Raw genomic sequence first — 18,323 nt, 5'->3', positions numbered from 1 at the left:
CCGGGCTCCCAGCCCTTCCCGAGGATGCAGAGAATCCCGGGAGGCAGGAGGAAAACGGATCGATCTCACAATGATGTCCTCGTGTGTGCTGCCATCTTAGGGATAATTAACTCGCCTTCGGCCCCCCGGGACCCGGCGCCGTCACGCTTCTACCCCTCGGAGGCAGAATGGTACGACCCAGCCTCCCGCTGTGGGCGGTGCCAGGGCTCTGAGCTGGAGAGCGGATCTCGAGTCAAGGCCTGGAATCCGCGGGTGTGGGAACCGAGATTCGCCCGGCCGGCCCCTCGCTGGGCCCCACTTTCACTGGGGAGGGCGTGCTTCCGCCTGCCCTGGCATCTGGCCCTCCACCTTCTCTCCAGAAAGCATCATCTGTCTCGGTCCCTTACTCTCTCGGTTTTCACTTAGTCGTGCCTCAGCTTGCTGTTCCTTAGACCTTACTAAGATTTGTAGATTGTGACGTTTGACATGAAAGAAGATGGGCTTTTAGCCTGAACCCCGTGGCCCTAGTTTGTCTCAACACTAACACACGGCTACAGCTTAAAGCTGGAAGCAATTTCTCACTTTTTTTTTTTTTTTTTTTTTTTTTTTTTTGACCTCTCGGTGCAGCCCAGCTAACCTCGAGTTCATGATCCTATTTGCTGTAGAGCAACGCATTCTGGAATTGCAGTCAGCCTGGCTTTCTCCCTCGTCTTGTAAAGAAAATGACTGTATCTGCCTGCCACAAATAAAGTCTGAGGATGTAGATTAATGACAGAGCGATTGCTTAGTCTGGATGTCCCTGAGTAAATCTCCAGTCCCAGAGCTACACCGCGGTGCGGGGGAGTAAGGTTGGGTCTCACAAATGAGAGCAGTAGACGAAGAACATTCCGTGAGTAAGGCAGTTCAGGGTCAGACCTTCTGATCTTTAAAATCGAAATCTATGAAACAAATTGCTTCTTGATTACATGAAATGATTTAGAGTGTTTAAAAGCCTGGACACGTTTTGTAAGGGCAACTACAAATATGAAATTCAAGGGGAATTTGGAAAGATGGCTCAGCGATTAAGAGCGCTGACTGCTCGCCCAGAGGACTTAAGTTCAATTCCTAGCACTCACATGGCAGCTAACAACCATCTGTAACTCCAGTGCCGTAGGATCCAATGCCCTCTTCTGGCCTCCATGGGCACCAATATGTACGTGGTGTACATACATGCAGACAAAACATTCATACAAATAAATATTTTATTTTATTTATTTATTTATTTTTGGATTTTCGAAACAGGGTTTCTCTGTAGCTTTTGGTTCCTGTCCTGGAACTAGCTCTTGTAGACCGGGCTGGCCTCAAACTCACAGAGATCTGCCTGCCTCTGCCTCCCGAGTGCTGGGATTAAAGGCGTGCGCCACCACCGCCCGGCTACAAATAAATATTTTAATGGAATACAGGAGACCGGAGAGATGGCTGCTCTATAGAGGACACAGGGTCAGTTTTAGTGCCCACCTGGGGGCTCACAACCATCTCTGACTCCAGTTCCAGGTAATCTGACGACCTCATCTGAACTCCAAGATCAATGGAGACACATCTGGTGCATAATCATAACAAGCAAAGCATTCATACACATAAAATTTTGTTTAAGCCAGGCGGTAGTGGTACAGGCCTTTAATCCCAGCACTCGGGAGGCCAAGGCAGGTGGATCTCTGTGAGTTTGAGGCCAGCCTGGTCTACAAGAGCTAGTTCCAGGATAGGTTCCAAAGCTACAGAGAAACCCTGTCTCGAAAAAAAAAAAAAAAAACTTATTTTTTTTGTTAAAATAATACTGCTGTCAGAATAGTATTTGCATATCAATTTTTTATTTTGCTTTTTAAAATTTTATTAGTTTTCGAGACAGGTTTCACTGTTTAGCTCTGGCTGTCCTGGAACTGGCTTTGTAGACCAAGCTGCTCCTAACTCACAGAAATCCTTATGCCTCTCAAGGGCTGGGATTAAAACCGCCTGGCTATTTTGTTTTGAGACAGAATCTCACTATGTAGCCCTGGCTACACTGGAACTCACTGTTTATCAGGCTGGCCTTGAGTTTACAAGGATTCCCCCTGAGTTTGTCTCCAAAGTACTGGCATTAAAGACGTGCACCACCAAAATTTCTAAAAATTCAAAATTTTAGGAACAACCTAAATGATCATTAAAAGATCTGGAAACCAGCCATGTTTGGAGGCACACCTTTAATCCCAGCAGAGGCAGATGGATCTCCCTGAATTCAAAGCCAGCCTGATCTACAGAGCGAGTTCCAGGACAACCAGGGCTACACAGAGAAACCCTGTCTTGAAAAACAAAAGCAAAAGAAAAAAATCTGGAAATCAGATAGTAAGCACTCTGTAATCCCAGCCAGTCAAGAGTCTGAGACAAAAGAAGAAAGCAGTAAACTGCACAGCAACCCGTGTTAGCAATTGAGAATCCTAGTTCTGTGGAGCTAAGGTAAGGCAAGAGGATCAGGATCCTAGGATATGTGAGATAATGCCTCAAAAAAAAAAAAAAGAGATAGAAGCTGATAGGGCAGTGGTGGTGCACGCCTTTAATCCCAGCACTTGGGAGACAGAGGCAGGTGGATCTCTGTGATTTCGAGGCCAGCCTGGTCTATAAGAGCTAGTTCCGGGGCTGGAGAGATGGCTCAGTGGTTAAGAGCATTGCCTGCTCTTCCAAAGGTCCTGAGTTCAATTCCAGGCAACCACATGGTGGCTCACAACCATCTGGAATGAGGTCTGGTACCCTCTTCTGGCCTGCAGACATACACACAGACATAATGTTGTATACATAATAAATAAATATTAAAAAAAAAAAAAGAGCTAGTTCCAAGACAGGCTCTAAAACTATAGTGAAGCCCTGTCTCAGGGGTGGGGGGAAAAAGAGCGGTTAGATTTCTTATGAGATTTGCATACGGTGAGTTGCTCCCCTTCCTTCCATCATATCTGTGCCACGCCCGGCCCAGTCAAGACCTTAGTGCTACTGTCAGCCCGTTGAATTCTTATCTCAAGGGACGATGGAACATGCAATTTCTTAATTTACTGTGTCCATTGAGATGAATGAGACTCTTGTTCCTCCCACTTCCATAGATTCTCTAACTAAGGGCTTCTTTACAGCCTAGGCTTGCTGAAAAGCTGGTCTGGGACTTTCGCCCTAGGAACTCCTGTAGCTGGAGGGTTTTTAGTGCTCTGCTTCTACAACAGGTGGCAGCAGCGGCAGCAGCAGCAGCAGGGATTTAATATTGCTACTAAGCAATTGATGCTGGCCCAAGTAAACTGGCTTCCTCCGAGCGCAGTATGGGTGTTATGAAAAGACCAGTGAGCTAGAGAGAGGTTAGCCAAGAGCCTATCACAATCAACCTAAACAGAGGCCTTGCGTGCTGAGGCAAGTGTTCTTGATGACAGGTAAGGTGTGAATTTGTGCTTCTGCAACCTAAGACAGGCCCGGTCTAATTATATAGAAAAGGGGGAGCTGTTAGGGGCTGCAGACCCTCAGACCCTGAACTTTGTATGACCTCTTCCTGCCGGAGTAAACTACTTGTTTTCCTGTGCTTGCAGCTGCTCTGAGCTCGAGACCCTCATGAGTGCCTGGTTACAAGGAAGTGGTTTCTGGTGGGCTTGCAGTAGAAAACTCCGAGAGCTAGGGCATGGCCACTAGTCAAGGAGAGCACTTGAACTCTCTGCCCTGGAACACAATAAAGTTGACATTCTTGATCCAAGAGCGACCCACATATCTGTGTGTTTTTTACTCCCCAGACCCTTGCCCAACCGTGGTTCCAGGTGGTACAGGTCACACAATGTTTCCTTTTCTAATTTGCCTTTGTCCTGCTCTCTCTCTCTCTCTCTCTCTCTCTCTCTCTCTCTTTTTATTTTTGAGACAGGGTTTCTCCGTAGCTTTTGGTTCCTGTCCTGGAACTAGCTCTTGTACACCAGGCTGGCCTCGAACTCACAGAGATCCGCCTGCCTCTGCTTCCGGAGTGCTGGGCTTAAGGCTTGCGCCACCACTGTCCGGCTTGTCCTGGTCTCTTCATAGCAATAGAAAAGTAGCTAAAGGAAGGGAAAAGGTGGGGTGCTGGAGACGACGCTCAGGAGGTAGAGTGCCTAGACTACACAAAGCCCTGGGTTTGATCCCCAGCACAGTGCAAGTGCAACTCTCATGGTGGCCTTTGCCTATAATCCTAGCACTCAGGAGGTAGAGTCAGGAGAATCAGAAACTCAAGGTTATCCTTACCTACATAGGTAGTTCAGGTGGGCCTGGAACACGTGAGACATAGACATGGTGAAACATACCCGGAACCCTAGAACTGGAGAGGCTGAAGCTGAATGTTTGCTTTCTAGGCTATCTAGAAGCACATAACGAAATCATACACCAAAAACCAAAACACACACACACACACAATATCTAATGAGAGAGACCAAGAATTGTGTAATAGTTTCTTGCTAGATTAAAATAGTTCACCATACAGGGAAGCTCCTAAAAATAGAAAATTAACTACTCAAAATAGCTTCAGGAAATAACTAAAACTGACCAGATTCACTAGGCCCCTCCCTCACAAGAATAAGCAATAAAGACTAAGAGTCCCTCTCAGACAAGCCAAGAGGCGAGGAAGGAAGCAGAGCCCCACTGAGCAGCCTGGAAGGGACACTCTCCAACCTGCTGAGCCATCTGCAGGCTGTGGGCCGTGCTCCAGGTTTTCAGCTTTGGTGAGCTATTGCCTGTGCTAGGGTAACACAGCTGTCTGTGGCTCATTTCTACTCCTGTACGTAACCCCTCACTCACATCCCGATAGTTAACCCCAATAAAATTCATTAGTTCACCAACTTGGACTTTGGTGGTGTCCGTACTTTGATCTGTTGTGGGCTCCCTATCTGGGGCTAGTAGACACGTGTGTTTCATCTTCCCAGGAAAAGTCTGTCTGTCACACAAAAAGACATAGGTATGTAGCACACAGCTATAATTCCAGCACTTGGGAAGCTAAGGCAGGAGGATCTCCTTCGGTTCAAAGCCAGGCTAGGCTACAGAGTGAGGCCCTAAATTTTTTTTAATAAAATTTTTTTATTGATATTTATTGAGCTCTACATTTTTCTCTGCTCCCCTCCCTGCCTCTTCCCTTCCCCCTTCAATCCTCCCTCAAGGCCTGCATACTCCCAATTTACTCAGGAGATCTTTTTATACTTTCTACTTCCCATGTGGATCAGATCTATTAAGTCTCTCTTAGTGTCCTCATTGTTGTCTAAGTTTTCTGGGATTGTGGTTTGTAGGCTGGCTTTCTTTGCTTTATGTTTAAAAACCACCTATGAGTGAGTACATGTGATAACTGTCTTTCTGTGTCTGGGTTACCTCACTCAAAATGATGTTTTCTAGTTCCATCCATTTTCCTGCAAAATTCAAGATGTTGTTATTTTTTCTGCTGTGTAGTACTCCATTGTGTAAATGTACCACATTTTTTTTATCCATTTTTCAATTGATGGACATTTAGGTTGTTTTCAGGTTCTGGCTATGACAAATAAAGCTGCTATGAACATAGTTGAGCACATGTCCTTGTGGCACGATTGAGCATCCTTTGGATATATACCCAAAAGTGGTATTACTGGGTCTTGAGGAACGTTGTTTCCTAATTTTCTGAGAAATCACTACACTGACATCCAAAGGGGTTGTATCAGCTTGCATTCCCACCAGCAATGCAGAAGTGTTCCCTTTTCCCCCAGAACCTCTCCAGCATAAGTTGTCATCAGTGTTTTTGATCTTGGCCATTCTTACAGGTGTTAGATGGAATCTCAGAGTTGTTTTTATTTGCAATTCTCTGATGACAGAGAATGTTGAACATTTCCTTAAATGTCTTTCAGGCATTTTAGATTGCTCTGTTGAGAGTTCTCTGTTTAGGTTTGTACTCCATTTTTTTTATTGGATTATGTGATCTTTTGGTGTCCAATTTTTGAGTTCTTATATTTTGGAAATCAGACCTCTGTCTGATGTGGGGTTAGTGAAGATCTTTTCCCATTCTGTAGGCTGTTGTTTTGTCTTGTTGACTGTGTCCTTTGCTTTACAGAAGCTTTTCAGTTTCAGGAGGTCCCATTTATTAATTGTTTCTCTCAGTGTCTGTGCTGCTGGGGTTATATTTAGGAAGTGGTTCCCTGTGCCAATGCATTCAAGTGTACTTCCCACTTTCTCTTCTATAAGGTTCAGTGTGGCTGGCTTTATGTTGAGGTCTTTGATCCATTTGGACTTGAGTTTTGTACATGGTGATAGATATGGGTCTATTTTCATTTTTCTACATGTTGATATCCAGTTATGCCAGCACCACTTGTTAAATATGCTTTCTTTCTTCCATTTGATTTTTTTTTTGCTTCTTTATCAAATATCAGGTGTTTGAAGATGTGTGGATTGACATCTGGGTCTTCTATTCAGTTCGATTGATCCTCCTGTCTGTTTTTATGCCAGTACCAGGCTGTTTTCAGTACTGTAGCTCTGTAATAGAGTTTGAAATCAGGGATTGTGATGCCTCCAGAAGTTCTTTTATTGTACAGGATTGTTTTGGCTCTCCTGTTTTTTCTTTTTCTTTTTCTTTTCCAAATAACGTTGAGTACCGTTTTTTTTTCGAGGTCTTTGAAGAATTTTGCTGGGATTTTGATGGGCATTGCGTTGAATCTGTAGATTGCTTTCGGTAGGATTGCCATTTTTACTATATTAATTCTGCCTACCCAAGAGCATGGGAAGTCTTTCTATTTTCTTGTGTCTTCTTCAATTTCTTTCTTCAAAGATTTAAAGTTCTTGTCATGCAAGTCTTTCACTTGTTTGGTTAGAGTTACTCTGAGATATTTTATGCTATTTGTGGCTATTGTGAAGGGTGTTGATTCTCTGATTTCTTCCCCAGTCCTTTTATTATCTGTGTACAGGAGGAAGCCCTCGTTTTTAAAGTCTCTTTGGTTTGCTTGTGGAATTTTTTTTTCTAAATTTTTTCCATCTTTTTTAGACAAACTCTTGCTATGTTGCCCAAGCTGGTTCAACTGCTAAACTTAATTCTTCTGCTTCAGCTTTCTGAATAACTGGGATTGTTGTCCTGAACCACTGAACTCTGCCACATTTGGGGAAGGGCAATGAGTTGTTTTGTTAGAGATAGCAGCTATCTCGGTAACCAGGCAAGCCTCCACCCAGAGGTCCTCCAGGGTGCTGGGATTGCAAAATTGCCACCACACCTGGCCTGCATAAATTATCATTACACTGTGCATAGATTGCCTAATCCAAAAAGCAAATTGATTTCACAAATTGTAGGGAGAATCCCTACTTAGCTGCAGCATGCTCCAGCCTCAAACTGCCTTGTCTTCAGCACCTTCTGAATCATGCTAGGTGGTGGTGGCGGCGGCGGCGCACGCCTTTAATCCCAGCGGAAGCAGGCGGATCTCCATGAGTTCCAGGCCAGCCTGGTTTACAAGAGCTAGTTCCAGGATAGGCACCAAAAAACTACAGAGAAACCCTGTCTCAAAAATCAAAGAACAGCCGGATGGTGGTGGCGCACGCCTTTAATCCCAGCGGAAGCAGGCGGATCTCCATGAGTTCCAGGCCAGCCTGGTTTACAAGAGCTAGTTCCAGGATAGGCACCAAAAAACTACAGAGAAACCCTGTCTCAAAAATCAAAGAACAGCCGGATGGTGGTGGCGCACGCCTTTAATCCCAGCACTCGGGAGGCAGAGGCAGGCAGATCTCTGTGAGTTCGAGACCAGCCTGGTCTACAGAGCTAGTTCCAGGACAGGCTCCAAAACCACAGAGAAACCCTGTCTCGAAAAACCAAAAAAAAAAAAAAAATCAAAGAATAAATAAACAAACATGTGAATCATGTCTAAGAGTTTCCCAAGGATACAATGCCTATGTAACACTTGGTTGGGAAAAATTCAGCACACTGTGATATTCCTTAATCGAGAATTTGCATTTGGCGTTGTCCCTTTGGAAGCTTAGTTAAGATTTTTCGGGGATATGAAAATCAGCTTGTTAAAGGTGCAAATTAGAGAAAAGTTTTTAAAAAGGCCCTTGACTAAGGAGGAGGAGGATTTCAATCAGTGAGAGGGTGAGCCCCCCCACAGCTGGAAAGGGTAGATACATCCTGCAGGTGCCCTGTGTCTTCTTCCATAGACTGCGTGAACCCACACCCAATCTACAACAACGAATGTTTTCAGTAGGTTGGTTAGTGGAAGCAATGATCAAGGATTTCTACAGTAGCCTTGGCTTCATGACACGTTTGAGGATAGCTTGTGCTAAGTAAAACTGGCGAAATGGCTAGGCAAGAAACAGATTTGCAGCACAGGCCTGATCCCAGATCTCTATAAGTGTGCTGAGACTCTCTAGAGTTCACACACACACACACACACACACACACAATAATATTAAAGAAACAATTTCAAAATGAGATGTAGGCAATAGTATGTCAAAGGGGTGTCACAGAGGTCAGGTGATTGATTCATTTTGCAATGAGTAGGTTAGGTTGTATCGGAGGAGATGACATTTCCACTAGGAGTTCACCAAGTGAATGAGGCATTTGTCTGCTATGGGATGGTCTGTCTATATGCTGTGAATATCTGTTGCTCTCATTGGGTAATAAAAAAAAGTCGCTTTGGTCATGGCAAGGCAGGATAGAGGCAGATAGGAAATCCAAGCAGAAATACAGGAGAAAAAGGGTGGAGTCTGGGAGACACAAGCCAGCTGCCAAGGAAGCAAGACTGTAGAAAATGAAGTAACACCATGGCCACGTGGCAATACATGGTTGACAGAAATGGATTAATTTTTTTTTAGAAATATACATTTATTTATTTATTATGTATACGATATTCTGTCTGTGTCTATGTCTGCAGGCCAGAAGAGGGCACCAGACCCCATTACAGATAGTTGTGAGCCACCATGTGGTTGCTGGGAATTGAACTCAGGACCTTTGGAAGAGCAGACAATGCTCTTAACCTCTGAGCCATCTCTCCAGCCCGGATTAATTTAAATGTAAGACCTAGCTAGTAATATGCCTGAGCCATCAACCAAACACTTATGAATAATAATAAGCCTCTGACTGGTTATTTGGGAACTGTCGGGTAGGAGCGACACGTCCAATTACAAATGGTACCCAAGTTTGGAGCCAGATGAAGCATAATCCTAACTAGTCTTAATAATAAAAACCCAGAGTCAGATAACTTGGTAAAAGCTAAAAGATCAGCCGGGCAGTGGTGGCGCACACCTTTAATTCCAGCACTTGGAAGGCAGAGGCAGGCGGATCTCTGTAAGTTCGAGACCGGCCTGGTCTGCAAGAGCTAGTTCCAGGACAGGCTCCAAAGCCACAGAGAAACCCTGTCTTGAAAAAACAAAAACAAAAAAAAAAACCCAAAACAAAAAACTGAAAGATCAGAGAAGTAAAGGACCAGCCATAGTCACCTCTTACCTCTCCAACTTCTCAGAGTGAAAAAGCAGCCTAGCTCCTGTCTCCATCCCATCCCTGTCTGTCTATAATCAGACTTCCAGACCTCTATGGTTAACAAGTGGCTAGCTCCGCCCTCTGATATCTAGGGAAGCTTTATTTGTCAGAACACAAACAAAATATCACCACCTTTGTCAGCCGAACACGGTAAGACCCAAGAGGACCAAGCTTGACTGAGAGCCTGCTCTGTGAAGCCATTTTAGCTGTGTCCTGGGAGGGGACGCCAGAGAAAAGATAGGCATATTCTCTTCTTAGGAATCTTCACTGGCCTGAGAAACAGTATGGAGCAAGAGGCAGGCAGGCCCAGACCTCCTCTAGACAGCAGCATGTCTAAGGAATCCCTTCCTCCCAGATCAAGGAAGCAGAGGGAATTGCATTTTACTCAGCCACATGCAGGGACCCTGCACTATTGGACAGCCCTGCTATCTTACATCTCTAAAACACGAGTAAGCCAGGCGTGCGGCTTGGCTGGAGGCTGAAGTAGGAAGCACCGTGAGCTCTAAGCTTTTTTTGTTTTGTTTTGTTTTGTTTTGAGACAGGGTTTCTCTGTAGCTTTGGAGTCTTTCTTGGAACTAGGTCTTGTAGACCAGGCTGTCCTCGAAGTCACAGAGATCCGCCTGCCTCTGCCTCCCGAGTGCTGGGATTAAAGGCGGAGTTCTAGGTTTTAAAATGAGCTCTCTGGCCACTCTGGGCTACAGTGTGAGGCCCTTGAAAAACCTAAAAGTGAGAAAGAGAGAGAGAGAGAGAGAAGTACAGCATAGAACTATTGGGAGTATTAAGTGGTTTTTCCATCTGTAAATCATCTTTAGCTGGGCCTGGCACATGATAAGTATAAACAGTGTTCTTTAAAAGAAAATTTTAAAGCCGGGCGGTGGTGGCTCATGCCTTTAATCCCAGCACTTGGGAGGCAGAGGCAGGTGGATCTCTGTGAGTTTGAGGCCAGCCTGGTCTACAAGACCTAGTTCCAAGAAAGACTCCAAAGCTACAAAGAAACCCTGTTTTGAAAAACAAAAAAAAGATTAATAATTAATATTATTTTACATGCATTTGTGTTTTGCCTGCATGTTTGTCTGAACTTGGAATTACAGACAGTTGTTAGCTGCCATGTGGGTGCTAGGAATTGAACCTGGGTCCTCTGGAAGAACAGATAGTGCTCTTAACTGCTGAGCCATCTATCCTGCCCCTAAAAATGTTTTTATACTTAATTATGTAAATATTTTATTTTTTTAAAGTTTTTTTTTTTATTTATTATATATACAGTGTTATGTCTGCATGTATCCCTGCAGGCCAGAAGAGGGCACCAGATCGCATTACAGATAGTTGTGAGCCACCATGTAGTTGCTGGGAATTGAACTCACTGACCTGTGGAAGACCAGAGGTTAAGACCAGTGCTCTTAACCTCTGAGCCATCTCTCCAGCCCGTAATTATTTTATTTTACTGAGTGTTTTGCCTACATGTATACATGTGCACCACATGTGTTCTTGGTGCAGGCAGAGGTCAGAAGAGGGTGTCAGATTCCTTGGAATTGGAGTTACCTTGGAACTGGAAGTATGGATAGTTAAGAGCCACTACATGAGTACTAAAAATTGAATCTGAACCCTCAGCAAAAGGAGCAAGTGCTCTTACCAATAAGCCAACTCTCCAGCCCCAAGTAAATGTTCTTTACTGGAGAGATGGCTCAGCAGTTAAGAGCACTGACTGCTCTTCCAGAGGTCCTCAGATCAATTTGCAGCCACCGCATGGTGGCTCACAGTCATCTGTAATGAGATCTGGCGCCCTCTTCTGGCCTGCAGGTGTACACAGGCAGAGCACTGTACTCAAATAAAACTTTGAAAAATGTTCTTTACCGTCTTATTCTTTGTTTAAGATGTGTAGCTTTAACCCACCATGGTGGTGCGTCTTTAATCCCAGCTCTGAGGAGGCAAAGGCACAAGGGTCGCTATGAGTTTGAGGCCAGCCTGGTCTACAAACTGAGTTCTAGGAAAGCCAGGGCTAAGAGAGAGCCTGTCTCAAAACAAAAACAAAAGGAAGCAAAATAATAATAATTACTTTATTATTTCCTCAGGCAGCGCCCAGAACAGAAAATGCCCCTGCAGGGTTGGGCCCAGTCGGGTCTCCTTTGTCCTGGCAAACACACCTGAAAATGCGATCACAGATTACTGACCACGGATTTAAAGGAGAGGCAGGGGTGGTGGAACATGTCCTTGATCCCAGCACTCAAGAGGCAGGTGAATCTCTGAGTTAGGGGTTCAAGGCCTGCATTCCAGGACAGCCGAGGTGAAAACGGTGCTGGAGAGATCTGGTGCCCTCGTGTGCCTTGCAGGCACACGTGCAAGCAGAACACTGCGTACATAATAAATGAAATCTTTAGGAAAGAGAGCCAGAGACTGTCTTTAATGTCAGCACTCAGGTGACAGAGGCTGTAGGATCTCTGTGAGTTTCAGACCAGCCATGTCTACATGGGGAGAGAGATCCTGTCTCTCAAGTGGGAAAAAGAAAGGAATAAAAGAAGGAAAGCCAGCCTTGAAATCAGCGTATGGACGTGGTTTACTTCAGTCCACAGGCGGGAGTAGTGGAGCTTTGTGCACAACGAAATTATCAAGTGACACTTGTTCTGTGGTTGACAATAGACTAACTCTGTAGGACGTTCCCAAATAGTGCAGAAATATTCTGATAATCACAGCAAAATACATCTAGCTATGGAGAGATTGTGAAACCATAGTTTGCCAGAAGTTTTCAAGTTCAGAAGTCATAACGACATTGAAATGGTTCAAATAATTTTTAGCCAGGGATGACATCGCATGCCCATTAGCTCAACACTTGGGAGGCAGAGGCAGGAGGATCACAGCAAGTTCAAGGCCAGCCAGTGCTACATAACAAGACCCTATCTCAAAACACCAGAAACAAAACCATGCGTACCACGTCCACTCTCTGGCTGAGAGCTTTCCCGTGTGATTTCTCAGTACTGGGCATGGATTTCAGGCAGGCGTCCTATCACCGAGGGCCTCCAGCCCTTCCCTGTGCAGCCCTTTTACACATACATCTACTTCTTGTTATTTTACATTTGTTCATTTAGTGTTGGGACGTGTTTTATGAGTGTGTGTGGGGGTGTGGAGTGTGTATATGTATATATGTGTTTGTATAGTATGTTCGGTGTGTGGTGTATATGGGATATTTGTTGTATGTATGGTATAAGTGTTGTGGGTGGTGTATATGTGTGTGTGTGTGTGGTGTCTATGGTATGTATGGTTTATGTGTTATATGTATGGAATATGTGCTGTGGGTAGTGTGTATGTGTGTGGTGTTTATGGTGTGTTTGGTGTGTGCTGTGTATGGTATATGTGTTGTGGGAGGTGTATATGTGTGTGTGTGTGGTTGGTGTATATATGTGTGTTGGTGTCTATGGTGTGTTTGGTGTGTGCATGGTATATGTGTTGTGAATGATATAAGGGGGTGGTGTGTATATGTATCTGTTTATGTATGTGTACATGTGTGTACTTAGTCAGAAGCCAGTTTGCAGCTGTTGGTTCTCTTTTCCACCATTTGGGTCCCATCCCTGGAACGCAGGTTGTCAAACTTGGCTGCAGGCAGCTTTGCTCAGTGAGCCGCATTGCCAGCCCGTCTGTGTGCTCATAAAGTCACTGCTGTAGTGCTTTCCAGAAGGATCGTTTAGGGGGCACGCTGAACCCTTAGCTATACACACACACACACACACACACACACACACACACACACACAAACCCACAAATACGCTGGAGAGCTTCAAGATCTAGGGAACTTCACTCTGGCTTTGCCCTAAGCTATTTTCGAAAGCAAAAGGACATAAGATTTTAGTTTGCTTTCTAAGGCTGTGATTCAACACCATGACCAATGCTGTGTGGGAAGGGAAAAGTTCACTGGGCTTACACTTCCACATTACAGAGCATTCCCAACACAAGCCGAGGCAGGAATAGGGAAGTCAGAGCGGAAGGCCATGGAGGAACACTGCTTACTGGCTTGCCCTCCATGGCTTGTTCAGCCTGCTTTCATATAAAACCCCAGACCATCTGCCCAGAGGTCTCACCACCAAGAGCGGGCTGAGGCTTCCCACATGAATCACTAAGAAAATGCTCTACAGGCCAATCTCATGGGGCGTGGAGCATTTTCTCAGTTATAGGTTCTGTTATCCCAGATGCGAGACAGGGTTTCTCTGGGTAACCCTGGCTGTCCTGGAACTCGCTCTCTAGACCAGGCTGGCCTCAAACTCATAGAACTCTGCCTGCCTTTGCCAGCCTGGTCTACAAGAGCTAGTTCCAGGATAGGCTCCAAAGCTACAGAGAAGCCCTATCCCGAAAGCAAGATCTTCCTATGTTGCTGAGTCTGGCCTGGTTCTTAAGGAAGTCATCCTGCCTCTGCCTCTTGAGTGCTGAAATTACACACATGAACCACTATTGCCAGATTACACATAAACTTTGATATAATACTTGTTATGCCCAGCATGGTGGCACAGTCTTTCAATCCCAGCATTTAGGAGGCAGAGGGAAGCAGATCTCTGAGTTCCATGTAGTCCTGGTCTACAGAATAAGTCCAGGAATGTAAAGACTACATAGAGAAACTCTGTCTCAAAAAAAAAAAAGACTTGTTATAAAACAAATATTGTAGAAAAACCATCTAATTCCCATATGGCTTAAAGTACAAATTCATACCTCTTTACCACCACTAGGGGGCAACAAATTCAGTCCTGTCCAACCCTACTCGTGCCTGGAAGGCGAGAAGCTGGAAAAGCTTCTTTGGGGTTACTCACAGAATCGTGACTACATATAAGAACTCCTCATTTTTCTGTCTTCGTATATGCATATGCCACCCACTGTTGTAGGAGGCCACTTGTTTGTTTCCCTGGCCACCCAGACTCCCGAAATAATCACGCAGAAACTGTATTATTTGCAGTATTGTTTGGCCAGTAGATTAAGTGTATTTCTGGCTAACTCATATCTTAAATGAACCCATCTCCAGTAACCTGTGTATTGCCACAAGGCTGTGGCTTATCAGGTAAAGCATTTGCCTCTGGCTAGGCTACATGGCTTCTCCTGACTCCGCCTTCTTTCTCCAGCATTCAGTTTAGTTTTCCCCGCCTACCTATATTCTGCCCTGCACAGGCCTAAGACAGTTTCTTTATTATCTGATGGTGTTCACAGCATACAGAAGGACTGAGCCCAGGGCCTGATGTATGCGAGGCGACCACTACATCACTGAACTACTTGCCCCAGCCACGTTCCTCTATGTATTTAAGTTTTATTTTTATTTGTATTTTATGTATGTATTTTGCCTGCATATATGTAAGTGCACTGTTTGCATTCAGTGTCTGTGGAAACCAAAGGTGGGGGAGGGTCAGATCCCCTGGAACTGTACCTGGAGTTACAGGTAACTATGAGTGCTCGGAATCAAACCTGGGCCTCTGGACTAGCAAGAAGAGCCTTAACTACTGAGCCATCTCTCCAGAGACCAAAGGTAAACCTTTCTAAACTCGATTCAATTCCTATGTTGGTTAATTTTATTTTATGTTTTTCATATGTGAACCAGGGTCTCACCTTGGAGTTCAGGAGGCTTCAATTCACACAGACAACCTACAGGAGAAATATCTGCTACTTAAGGACCCACAATACCCCGTTCGCCACGTTATTTCTTTAAGATTTATTTATTTATTACATATATAATATGCATGTCTGCCTTCAGGCCAGAAGAGGACGCCAGATCTCATTGCAGATGGTTGTGAGCCATTATATGGATGCTGGGATTTGAACCCAGGTCCTCTGGAAGAACAGCCAGTGCTCTTAACCACTAAGCCATCTCTCCAGCCCCCATTTACCACATTTACCATAAGAGTTTAGAAAATTTTCTGCCTGGGCCACAGAGTTATACAGATTTGTGGTCTCAGGCCACAGTGTTGCCAACAACCTCACCCTCTTCTGGCATCCTATCGACTCTAAGGGCTGCAACAAGGCCCATCTTATTTGCCAGGGAAGCATCTACAAAGGCAAAGGGTCTTTCTCCCAGTGAGCTAACAGCTCCTCAAACTCCAGCCCAGTTATTCTTTATCTACTAGGAACCATCCTCCAAATGCCATCCTATGCATTCACTTAAAGGGAAATACACTTGCAGTAATGCAGTTCATTTAAGACCAAAGTGCCACTTGGGAGGCAGAGGCAGGTGGATCTCTGTGAGTTCGAGGCCAGCCTGGTCTACAAGAGCTAGTTCCAGGACAAGCTCCAAAGCTACAGAGAAACCCTGTCTCGAAAAACCAAAAAAAAACCAAAAAAAAAAAAAAAGACCAAAGTGCTAGGGTCTGTAGGTCAGGTGCTTCCAGGGTGTGTTGGGGGGGGGGAAGATGAAAGGTGGAGCTGGTGACCTGGGGCAGTCCCTGGAGAACACGTTGTTATCATTTTACAACACGCTGCGAAGTCACACCACACGATAGCGAAGGGAACAGGAAAAGGAGTGAGGGGAGGAAGGAGACCAGCCTCTGGGGACAGGAGAGTCAAAAGAGAAAGAGAGAGAGAGAGAGAGACAGAGAGACAGAGAGACAGAGAGAGAGAGAGACAGAGAGGCAGGCAGAGAAGCAGAGACATGCAGAGAGAGATGGGAGGTGACCAAGGTCCACCTTTTTAAAGGGCTTTTTAAGTGGCTGCAACTGAGGACATATTCTGTCAGGACCCCAGGGGCAGCCAGTGCAGTTGCCTGATTACTAACACATGTGACTAGATTAGGAGATGGACGGTTCTGGTCCAGCGAAATGGAAAGAGAAACAGTCACTCTTCTCACCACAAGAGGATCTCCAAAGGAATGGATGCCAGTCAAGAGTAGAGTCCGAGCTGGTGGCTCGGGTCTGTAATCTTACCACCTGGGAGGTAAAGGAAGGCAGATCCCTATGAGTTCAAGGTCAGCCTGGTCTGCAGAGTGAGTTCTAGGATAGCCAGAGCTACACAGAGAAACCCTTTCTCAAAATAAACAAACATATGAACAAAAACATTAGCAAGAAATATTCAAACTCAGAGCTGAAATCAGTTTTGAAATAGAAACAACAAAACCCAAAGAATCAATACAAAGAAGAGGTAGTTCTTTGAGAAAATCAGTAAGATTGATAAAATCTTAGTCAAATCAACTAAAAGACAGCAAAGATCTAAATAAAATTAGAGATGAAAGGGAACATCACAGCAGACAAGAAGGAAATAGAGAATCATAAGGACATACTTTAAAAATCTGTACTCCAGGCTGGGTGATGGTGGCACACACCTTTAATCCTAGCACTGTGACTGAGTTCTGGGCCAGCCTGATCTATAGAGAGAGTTCCAGGGCTATGCAGGGAAACCCTGCCTTGAGAAAAACAACAAAACCAAAAAAAAGGGTGTACTCCACCAAACTTAAAAATCTGAAAGAAGCCCGCTTTGCAGACGCCACTGTCCCCTCTCGCCGCTTGCTGCAGCCATGGTCAACCCCACCGTGTTCTGTGTTCTTCGACATCGCGGCCGATGGCGAGCCCTTGGGCCACGTCTCCTTCGAGCTGTTTGCAGACAAAGTTCCAAAGACAGCAGAAAACTTTCGTGCTCTGAGCACTGGAGGGAAAGGATTTGGATATAAGGGTTCTTCCTTTCACAGGATTATTCCAGGATTCATGTGCCAGGGTGGTGACTTCACACGCCATAATGGCACTGGCGGCAGATCCATCTACGGAGAAAAATTTGAGGATAAGAACTTCATCCTGAAGCATACAGGTCCTGGCATCTTGTCCATGGCAAATGCTGGACCAAACACAAACAGTTCCCTGTTTTTTATCTGCACCACCAAGACTGAGTGGCTGGATGGCAAATATGTGGTCTTTGGGAAGGTGAAAGAAGGCATGAACATTGTGGAGGCCATGGAGCGTTTTGGGTCCAGGAATGGCAAGACCAGCAAGAAGATCACCATTTCCGACTGTGGACAACTCTAATTCTTTTGACTTGCGGGCTTCTTACCCACCAGACCATTCCTTCTGTAGCTCAGGAGAGCACTCCAGTCCCCATCTGCTCGCAGTACCCTGTAATCTCTGCTCTCACTGAAGTTCTTTGGGTTCCATATTTTCCTCATTCCCCTTCAAGTCTAGCTGGATTGCAGAGTTAAGTTTATGATTATGAATAAAAACTAAGTAAGAAAAAAATCTGAAAGAAATGGATGAATTTTTTGATATATATTACCTACTGTATAAACAATGGCATAAGTGTTCCACAGTGTGGTTAAAGGTGAAGGGTTTTTTGTTTTTGTTGTTGTTGTTATTGTTTTGTTTTCTTTTTTTAAATATTTATTTATTTATTATGTATACAGTGTTCTGTCTGTGTGTATGTCTGCAGGCCAGAAATGGGCACCAGACCTTATTACAGATTGTTATTACAGGTGGTTGTGAGCCACCATGTGGTTGCCGGGAATTGAACTCAGGACCTTTGGAAGAGCAGGCAATGCTCTTAACCACTGAGCCATCTCTCCAGCCCTATTGTTTTGTTTTCTGAGACAGGGTTTCTCTGTGTATTCCTGGCTGTCTTGGAACTCGCTCTATAGACCAGGTTGACCTCAAACTCACAGAGATCCACCCTGCCTCCACCTCAGAGTGCTGGGCACCACTGTGTGCGCCACCGCACCCTGACAAGGGGAAGGCTTTATTGTAGATATGAGAGAGAACAGTCAGAGGCATCTAGAAGAGTCCAGAGCAGAGAGAGAAAAAAGTAGACTGAACATAACCAGCAGATCAGACATGGCCAGGGCTCTCTGCATAAAAGGGGAGGGAGGACAGAGAAAACACGGTAAGAGAAAAGGAGCAAATGAGAGAGGGGGAGGGAGGGAGGGAGGGAGGGAGGGAGGGAGGGAGGGAGG

At 45.0% G+C, this 18,323-nt stretch overlaps 1 protein-coding gene across 1 annotated transcript; it reads left to right on the top strand.

The window, feature by feature from the left end:
• The first annotated feature begins 24 nt into the window (after positions 1-24).
• LOC126515913 (peptidyl-prolyl cis-trans isomerase A-like) lies at positions 25-17,610 on the top strand. Its single transcript, XM_050165952.1, has 2 exons — positions 25-252; positions 16,906-17,610. The coding sequence occupies exons 1-2, from the start codon at positions 25-27 to the stop codon at positions 17,407-17,409; spliced, it is 732 nt and encodes a 243-aa protein (XP_050021909.1). The 3' UTR covers positions 17,410-17,610.
• Positions 17,611-18,323: the final 713 nt, after the last annotated feature.

The sequence above is a fragment of the Alexandromys fortis genome, unplaced genomic scaffold, assembly GCF_014885135.2.
Source record: "Alexandromys fortis isolate MF-2015 unplaced genomic scaffold, M_Fortis_MF-2015_v1.1 scaffold_146, whole genome shotgun sequence".
In the NCBI taxonomy this organism is placed as follows: Eukaryota; Metazoa; Chordata; class Mammalia; order Rodentia; family Cricetidae; genus Alexandromys; species Alexandromys fortis.
The sequence above is the reverse complement of the archived record's forward strand: the minus strand, read 5'-3'. Positions and strand labels throughout refer to the sequence as shown.